The sequence below is a fragment of the Scatophagus argus genome, chromosome 8, assembly GCF_020382885.2.
Source record: "Scatophagus argus isolate fScaArg1 chromosome 8, fScaArg1.pri, whole genome shotgun sequence".
NCBI classification, from domain to species: domain Eukaryota; kingdom Metazoa; phylum Chordata; class Actinopteri; family Scatophagidae; genus Scatophagus; species Scatophagus argus.
Genome location: NC_058500.1, coordinates 20,567,304 through 20,576,707, shown reverse-complemented (window position 1 = coordinate 20,576,707; position 9,404 = coordinate 20,567,304). Strand labels below are relative to the sequence as shown.

At 40.6% G+C, this 9,404-nt stretch overlaps 1 protein-coding gene across 1 annotated transcript; it reads left to right on the top strand.

Annotated features, from left to right (window-relative positions):
- Positions 1–120: 120 nt before the first annotated feature.
- On the top strand, positions 121–6,690 carry e2f1 (E2F transcription factor 1). Its single transcript, XM_046397095.1, has 7 exons — positions 121–1,573; positions 1,906–2,005; positions 2,884–3,103; positions 3,396–3,548; positions 4,120–4,234; positions 4,328–4,610; positions 5,644–6,690. Exons 1-7 carry the CDS (start codon positions 1,322–1,324, stop codon positions 5,883–5,885), a joined length of 1,365 nt encoding a protein of 454 aa, XP_046253051.1. The 5' UTR covers positions 121–1,321; the 3' UTR covers positions 5,886–6,690.
- Positions 6,691–9,404: the final 2,714 nt, after the last annotated feature.

The following is a 9,404-nucleotide window of genomic DNA, read 5'->3' as shown; positions in this document are numbered from 1 at the left end:
CGCTCCTAGAGAACAGCTGCGCTCGGAAAAATGACAGACTAACGTTTACACCAATCAGTGGCCACCCACCCGGCCCTGCGGAAAAGGTAGCTTTTCGACCAATTGTAGTCGTCGGATTTGTGCACGTGCCGGTTTCGCGGCAAAAAAGATTTCGCGCGAAAACCGTCCGATCCTTGTTTAGATGTTGATCAGCTGGGACAATAACAACAATAACAGCCGATAACAGGGTCTGTACGGCGCTTTTGTAAATGGACCGCGTACGCTGTGAGCAGCTAAAGGACGAGCGACTGCCGTTTTAAAGGATGCGTGTGTATTTCGCCGCTTTATTTCCTTACATTTCCAGTTTTGTCGGAGTGCTTCCTGCGTGCCCCAACAAAACGAGGGGGTTGAAGAATTGCGGCTAATAACTTAGCTAGCATGCTAACCTCCCTTATATCTACAATTCAGCGGTGTCTCTGTATAACGTTGCTCTGCGTAACTGCCTGTCGTTTATTTACACATACTCTCAAAGATGCTTTTGAGTTATGGCAAAGCCTCTTGCATTGTAGTTATTTTGTATAGATCGCTCACTACTGGAATGCTACTATAAAGTTTTAATAGCCTTTTAATTACGCCCTTTCTTAGATGTAAAGGAAAAATAATATTGTTTTATATCGCTAAGTTGATCATTTGCTAGCTGCACCGGGTTGTTTGTTAACTTTCAGTCTTTGTTGTTAGGACCCAAGCTAGCTCGCTAGCACCGTTGGCTGTGTTAAGGGCAGTGTGGCCAGGCCTCGCTTCTGATAACTGTAGTGACAGGAGAGATGAAAACAAAAGATTAGCTTGCTCTTGCTAGCTCGCTAACCTCCAGAGTTTATTACTGCCACGACCTATTTGCAACTTTTTTCTTTGATAACATATAGCAGCGGTTGAGGTTCAGGTCTCAGAGTTGGTACGCATTTTTCAATATTGTTTTATTTGTCAAAATTAACGAACATCCGGTCTGGCTATTTTACTGTAAGCTTAAAGTTACTTTCAGCAGTTCACTTCCAGTAGGTGATTACTTATGTTTAAGCAGTATTGTTAGTTATAATGTATTTGTACTAGCTTGTTTATAAACATTAAGGTGGACTATAGAGAAAGAAAAACTTTTTGAAAAAATGTTCAAACTGATTGAAAACACATGCAGGCAAAATTTCAGAAGATTTCACCAGTTTTTGCTAAATTCACAGAGCACAGCAAATCCAAGTAGGTGCTGAATCTGTGACACTGCAGCATAGTAGTTTGTGACCCTCAAATCCCCCCCATAGCCCACTGAAGGGCTATTGAGTGACACACTGCAATGTCAGAGACTCTGATAACAGGGCAGACATCGGAGGATCTGTTGGCTGACTTTGAGACTTTACTGAACTCTGGGAGTATTGAACTGAGCGAGGACCACCAGATAGTGATCATCACCAGTCCCAGCAATGAGGGACTTCACCCGGCCACTGCCCCCACCAGCACGGGGGAAATCCTGCTGTTTGCCACGCCACAAGGCCCTGCTGATGTGGGACTCCAGGACAAGAGACGGCCGGCCCTGGGAAGACCTCCGGTAAGGAGAGGAGGGAGGTGTGGGGAGAAGTGGGAGAGGCAGGGTTGAGGGAAAGTGAAAGGGTGATAAGGGAAATGGTTAGCTAGGGAGTTGTCCTTTGAACCTGTTGTGCTGAAATGTTTACATGAATGTGCTTCTGTCTGCACCACATCATGCAAAAAGTCCATCCACCTGTTGCTTTAAAGTATTTTGCTTTTTATCAAGCTGGGTGTTTCTTTTCAGCTGTGTTTCTTCGTTTCTTCTTCTTAATACTTAATTAGCACACACTTATAATAACATCTTGCTATATAATTATGCTAGTTTTTTGACAATTCAAACATGTATTTCTTTAGGTAAAGAGGAAGTTGGACCTGGATAGTGACCATCAATATGTCAGCACCACTCGACCATCCATAGGCCAGGCACCCCCCTCCACACCTGCCCCTCCCAGAGGTAGACCTACACACACACTCACAGCTTATTCTGCTGATTTTCTTTTCATTGTCAACCCAAAATTCACAGCAGAAGCCATCACGTCAGCTGCACATTCTCTGACCTTCGCTGCAACCGCCATTGTCCTAAAAACAGCTGTTCTTTTATCAGCACAGACAATAGCCTGCCAATCTGTCATTGTCCTCAGCAGGCTGGCCTTGTATCAGAAATATCTAAATACCACCAGTCTCTTCAAATGACAGAGGAGAGTTTTTAAGTAAACAGGAAGACACTAGGAGATCATTAATTGTTAATTAATGTATGTTGTTTTTTCCTTCCTATTGGGCTTCAGTTGTGGTTCACAAGTTCAAAACAAAGACTTGCAGTCTAAAAATGGTCACATGTTTTTTGTTCTAAGATGATGTTCTAAGATTTAACAAACTACAGATTCATGTCATATATTTTAAAATGTGATAAATAGTGCAAACAGGATTTGTATTAATGGGGAATATATATATTTATATTTCTGTATACATATATATATATATATATATCTGTATTAGATTTCATATGTTTATTTATTTTTCAATGTGGAAATGTCTCATACTTAGAATTGGTTCAGCAGATTGCATGTGACACAAAAACCAAATGTTTTCCTAAATCCTCTTGTGGCTTTGGGAAAAACGTGAAATTGAAAAGTTGCCCTGAAATTGATTAGAAGCAGGTAGGAATCAGGAACCTTTTTAAACATGCTGAATCTCGATGATTTGAGTCTCAGTATCTGCACTCCTCGCTTTGTGCTGCGGGCTTATAAGGGATTAACTTAGGGCCAGTAGGTTTTAAGTGGTTCAAAGCATCGTTTTTAAACCCATATGTGTTTCCTTTTCCTTTCCTTCCAGTTCCTCGAACCACATCAGAGAAGTCACGGTATGACACTTCCTTGAACCTGACCACCAAGCGCTTTCTAAACCTGCTGTCCCAGTCGGCTGACGGCGTGGTGGATCTGAACTGGGCCTCGCAGGTCCTGGATGTCCAGAAGAGACGCATCTATGACATTACCAACGTCCTGGAAGGAATCCAGCTCATCTCCAAAAAGTCCAAGAACAACATCCAGTGGCTGTGAGTATAAGAAAAGCTTTGTGTTACCAGACTCGACATTATTTCTGTGAGGAAACTGGCGAACTGCTGCAGCAACAAAACAGAAGAATATAAAGGATCGGTTTGACAATGTCAAATTGGCGTATGAGACAGAAAAATTTAAATTCTAAAGCAAATAAGCGCAAATAATGTAAATGACACAACTGAAAACATTTATTACCAACCACGAGCACCTTATTTGCAGCAGTAAAATTGCCTGGAGTTTATAAATCACTTTAATTCACTTATTTTGATGCGCTATCTTCTCCTGCAGCGGTAATCGAGTTGATACGGCTTTGGTCTCCCGCCATAAGGAGCTGCAGAGGGAGGTGTGTGACCTCACGGAGGCTGAGCAGCAGCTGGACGAACTCATTTCCAAATGCAACCTACAGCTCCGACTGCTCACAGAGGACCCACAGAACAAGAAATATCCTTTTGATGGGACAGTTGCTTCCTAACAGTCATGCTCAGCAAATGTGCCCTGAACAAATAACATTAAAAGATGGATCCTCAGATAAGATTAAACGATCAAACAGACCATATTGGCGTTTCAGTGTTGTTGTAGAGAAGATGGGACTAGACCCTTCCAGTACTAACACATGGTACAAGTGTATCAGCATTGTTCATCTTATCAGGTTGTACTTTGATCCTGTGTCTGATACTATGATGATACTTGTTTTAATGTACTTGTTTTGATGTCTTTTGACTCTGTAATGCAAAATCTGCCATCTGCACCACAAATTTACTCCTTGATACCAACATAGGAACTTTGAAGCTTGGGAGATTAGTAGCTACTCAGTGGCTAGCAGTTTTCTATTGTTCTAGTTTTCTTTTGTTTTCCATGACACAATCACACATTTCTTCCCATTACACATAATTTGCCAACTGGTACAGGCAGCAGAGTTTTATAAAAGCAATGTTGCAGTCCTGGATTCTGTTGGTCTTAGTAGGACACCACTTGTGGCTGTGTTTTATTCCTTAACTGTTGTGTTCATCACATTGGGCTATGTGCGCTGCCAGGACTTAAGGAAGTCATTTGATTCCCCTGACCAGCTGGTAATGGTGATCAGAGCTCCACCAGAGACTCAGATGCAAGTTTCAGAACCCAGCCAGGTGCGAGCCTTTTAATGTGATTCAGCTTTCTGAAATGTGTTTATTCTGAGATTGTGAGAGTTTTGTCATGACGGTGCACGTCTGCCTCTCCAGGGTTACCAGGTGTCGCTGAAGAGCTCGCGGGGCCCAATCGACGTCTTCCTCTGTCCAGAGGACAGCTCTGGTGTCTGCAGCCCCGTGACAGGAAGCAGTCCCACGAAACCCAGTGCTGACCCCTCACTGGTCCCATCTCCCACACTAGCCACAGACCAATCACAAGCCAGAACATCCACAACAGCCCCAGAAGTGAGTTTATCATCACCAGCGTCCACGTCATCCACAGTGACAGCCTCCTCCCAGCAGGAGCCCTCATCTCTGGTGTTAGGTGGTGACACAGGTGAGTGCTGACATTTATCTGCAAAAAAAAAAATGTACAGCAGTTCCTCAGCAGTTTTAAGTGCTGCTCATCCAGAAATCTTTAAAGGCAAAAGTTGTTCTGCACAGAGCACAGCAGCTGTTTGAATTCATGTCAGCCCAAGTATCTAAATACAGTGAAAATGTGAAAGAGTTGAAGTAACTGCAATCATTTTACACAAGCATTTCTGCAGGAATTTGAGCAATGCAGCCAAATAGTAGCATTTCTTCATACTAACAGCAAAAATAGCAGATAGTGTCCACATCCAACCCCAGGTGGGTACAGGCGCAGAACAAAGATGGAGGCTGTCTGCATGCTGAAATTTGCACGTTTTTATTAATGTAATTTTTGGACCTGCAGCGTTAGGGGTGTAGCTATACCTCAGTCTGGATCAATATTTGGGTTCAGTGTTCTACAATCCAATATGATCGATGTGAAGTGAATACATCCATCCATATCATCGCCTTTAAGATGTACCTTTATTTTGAAATAGCACGAAACCAGTTACCGTACAGTTATTTATAATTATTTATGTTTTTTTCCCATGTTTAGCCAAAAGCAGAATAGTAAGGGATGGCAGCTTCTGTAACTGACTGTGTTAAATGGGTTAAATTGTGTTTGGCCCACAAAGAAGGGGGACTAGCTATGGAAAATGACCAGATTGTTCAAACTCAGCATCGATTACCCCACAACTCCTTATGTTACCCAGTGATTCAAGTCATAAAAGAAAATGTCATAATAGAGGAGGTGTTGAAATCAGACAGTACAAAGCAACGGCTAAAAATGTCGTTTTGCTGATGTGTGAGCAGGCTGCAGGTTATTCACACTTGTGCGTTTTCCACATCAAAATGGCGCCCATGGAAAAGGTCTATACGAAAATAATCAAATGTCAAAAAAATTGAAATGATTGGTGCACTTGTTGTTGATGTATGTGTGTGTTTAAATAGTTAAAATCAAAGCAAAACCAAAATGCTCCAGCATTTTTCACATTTGATTTTGTATATGTATGTAACAGAATCACTCCTGGGAGGCGACCCGTTTTCCGGCCTCGGAGACATGCCTGATTTTGACCTCTCACCCCTCTCCTCCTCGGACCTCCTGAATGGAGAGGGCCTCATTCTCCCATTGGACGGTTTCATCAATCTGTCGCCGCCTCACAGTCATGACTACCACTTTGGTCTGGAGGACCATGAAGGCATCAGTGAACTGTTTGATTGTGACTTTGGTGACCTTTCACAAGTTTTGGAGGACAGTTAGATGAAGAGGGAGAGGAGGAACTTTTCCTGAGGTTTCCAAAGGAGGGCTGGAAATCATAATTCCTTGGCAAAGCCTTTGTCCATAAGTCTTTGTCGTGGGGTGTGGGAAAATCTTTTGTGTAATAATTGGTTACGATCCCCAAAATGCTACCCCGACTGCAAGATCTCACAAATTGTACAGCACACGATTAGCACTTCTCTTTGGCCACTGAAACATTTTAGACCAAGATTTTAGCTTTAGTATAGCTATTTAAATTATTTATATGATTCTTATTTTGATATTTTGTACCAAGTTTTTTGTTGCGATAATATTTGATCCAAGTGGATTGTGCAGGTGTTTGTGTGTGGAGTGTGGGCTCATAGGGCTGGTTTCCTTTACACTGATTAGCTTGACATGATACAGCTCATAAAAGTGGTTTCCTTAGGTAGCTCAAGTCGAAAGTGTTTTCTCCAAAAAAGGGAAATGTTTGCACCCTGCCGCTTTAGGCTGAAGCTTCTTTATGAAACCAGAATTATGAGAAATGCTTATTCAGTGCTAGGCTGTCCAAAAGCATCTTAGAGCTATGGTGCAGTTTCACACACTCTGTCTATTTCTTTCCACAACAATAGAAGTCATTTGAAGCACAGCAGTTAAGGCTTCTCCATCAATAATTGGTTTTGTCTGAAACACTGGAATCCCGAAAGTCTGGTTTGTTGTTGTCTGTAACATTTGAGGTATAATTGCTGCAGCTTAATGACTAAATTTGCACATGTTGCACAGTCTCTCACAGTGGATTAACAAATTTGTAAAAAAAAAAAAAACAAAATAGCTAAATGTCCATTTTTAATTGTCCTCCAAACCCACTGACCAACAGATTGTGTAAAATGAGCACAAACGAGAACTGAGATGCTTTTGGGAAGCTTCACCCTCATCTTTCTTCAAATAAATGGCGACATAAAGTGTTACCGTGACATTTTAAAAATTTCTTTTATTTCTTCGAAAGATACTTTTACATTGGTCATCTGGAGAAAAGCCATGTCTAAAGGACAGAGGTGGAGACTCTGCAGTGTGACACAATATGGTTTTGAAGGAAAAAAAAAAATAAGCATAACTGAAAGCTCAAATATGTTTTGTTGGTGTGCTGGAAACCAGGTGAGAATAGCTTGCTGCCCTTATGTCAGCAAGCAAAAGCTAGTACTGAATATGTTGATCTCTTTTAGTTGGCTAGGCGTTTAGCCATAGTCTCAGGTGTTTGGAGCAGAGTCTTAAATCAATGTTTTTGATGCAAGCATGTGTGAGAGTGTAATGTTTTAGATGTGTTTTTTTTGGTTGTTTTGTGTAGGTTGACTGCAGGTTTTTACAGGTTTAGACGATGCCTGACATCAGGGTTTGTTTTTTTTTTTTCGTTCAGCTCTTTCATCCAAGGGCTCAAGTGGAAAAAAAAGTTCACCAGATGTGTGTAGATTTATGCTACCAGTAATCACTCAGCTGTTAACTGTGATGTGGAGAAGCTCCCAGCAGCTCCTGACCCCTGCCAAACAGTTCAACAGATTCTCACAAAGCATACATTCCTAAGTGAATGATTTGAGTGAGCACATCTTTGCTTTTACCGGTCTAATCAGTGTAGAACAGTGATGACTTCAGGAAGGGTTAAATGGAAGTGATGGACTCCTGAGAGGGTTTCAAAACAGGGACATCCCATTATGTTATGTGCACTAAAAATCAGTTCACAAAGTTAATGTTCATGCCTTAAATCAATGACCATATGAAAGGAGGTAAGATAACTTATATCAACCCCAAAAGGATCGATTTGTGCTCGTTTTTCTGCAGTAGTCACATGACCGTGTTCACGTACTACTACATTTGTTCTGCCACACTGACTTTCAGTTGAAATAAGCAGCAAGACGCTTTTACATCATGTACTCAGAGTATGAGATGGAAAAACTGTCCGGCTACATGTAATGTGTTGTAAGTTTAAAATGTCTGCATCAAACTTTTGTTTTTTTTTCTTGTTCCGAGTTATGTAAGCTAACATTTTTTTTTCTTTCCTGAACTATTGGGTTTTAATGTGTGCTGGTGCATGTGTGCGGAAAATATACTTTGTTTTGTTCAATTTCATATTTATTTAAAAGAAAAGGGTTTTAATAGAAAAAGTGGTACAAATTTTTTTTTCTGCAAGAAAGCAACTTTACACCCATGCTTTTGTTGGGTAAATCCAAGCGAAGTGAGCATTGAGTAATGTGTCCTTTAGTGGTGAAAAGGAGTATTTTGTTTGTAAATTAGCATCTCATTAGTAATGTTTATATTTTGCCATGTTTTGTCCTCCCATAGAGAATATATTTCCCCCTCTTACCCGTTGTGCATGTGCAACCTTGCATTGGTTAATGATGCAAAAAATATTTTTCAACAGAAAAATATTCACAAAACAGCTGTCATCAAATGTGTAACTTAAAAGTCCAGTGTGTAGGATTCAGGCACAGAGATGATTGAATAACAATCCTTGTGATTCATCACAGTTTCCCAGAGCCCAAAAGTGATGTCTTCACATCCTTCAGGTTGCTTCTTTTGTCTAACAAACAGTCCAAAATTCATTTACTATCATGACAAAGAAAAGCAGCAAGTCAGAAACGATTCATCAGCTACTACAATAGTTGCTGAATCCTACACGCTGGACCTTTAGTTCTCCATATCTTGTTTAATCAAGGCCTTCTCTGTCACATCAGTTTAGATTAAAGATACTTCAATGTTGCAGGCAACATTGCTAATCTAAGGTTGTACATGTATTATAGTGTAGACAGACAGTCAGACTGTCATGTGAATGTGTGAAAAGCTACAGTGATTTTTGTTTTGTTTTGTTTTCTTAAATGTTTACCTTCCATTCTGTGGAAAACTGAAAATCCAGTGCATAATTTCAGCAGCATCTGAAAAGTTTTCAACTGACAAGCCACTAAAATGTTAGGCTTCTTTTAAAACCCATCTAGCCCTTAGAATGCATCATATAACTCCCATCAGCAGCTGAACTGACCGACATCATTTGCAAATTGTGCGGATCCTCTTGTCAACGTCTGTGAAATTTGTGACGTTTTGGTTCTCTGCAGGACAGTTTCAGTGCCTTGTTAATTATTAATGCGTGTTCATATCAGGATGTCTTTTGGTGTGTAGCCACGGTGATGGAATGCAATGTTTTCAGGTGTTTTGTGTGGTTTTTGTTTGGAAAAAGTTTGAAATGTCATTTGCATCAGGGTTGAAGTCAAATCACCTTCAGCTAAAAGTTCAAAGTTCTGTACAAGTATGTTTCTGAAATAACATTTGATCCAAGCTGTCCAACGCTACAAACGTCGGTGTTTTATACAAAGATGTCATTTTATGCGCCATTATGTGACGCTATCTGATGACAAATGCTTTGAAATTTTGGTGGTTTAACAGATCGAGAGTGAATCGACTCTAACCCTGATCTATTCGCTGTTCAAATTGCTTTTAAGGGAAACTTATCCAGCATCTTAACAGTCAATTACAGTCATTCTGTTTTTTTGTTTTACA

Excerpts from the sequence above, each read along its gene's own strand:
- e2f1 (XM_046397095.1), top strand. The coding sequence starts at position 1,322 with ATGTCAGAGACTCTGATAACAGGGCAGACATCGGAGGATCTGTTGGCT. Across the intron at positions 1,574-1,905 it reads CGGCCCTGGGAAGACCTCCG|GTAAAGAGGAAGTTGGACCT; the intron begins GTAAGGAGAGGA and ends GTATTTCTTTAG. Across the intron at positions 4,611-5,643 it reads GGTGTTAGGTGGTGACACAG|AATCACTCCTGGGAGGCGAC; the intron begins GTGAGTGCTGAC and ends TGTATGTAACAG.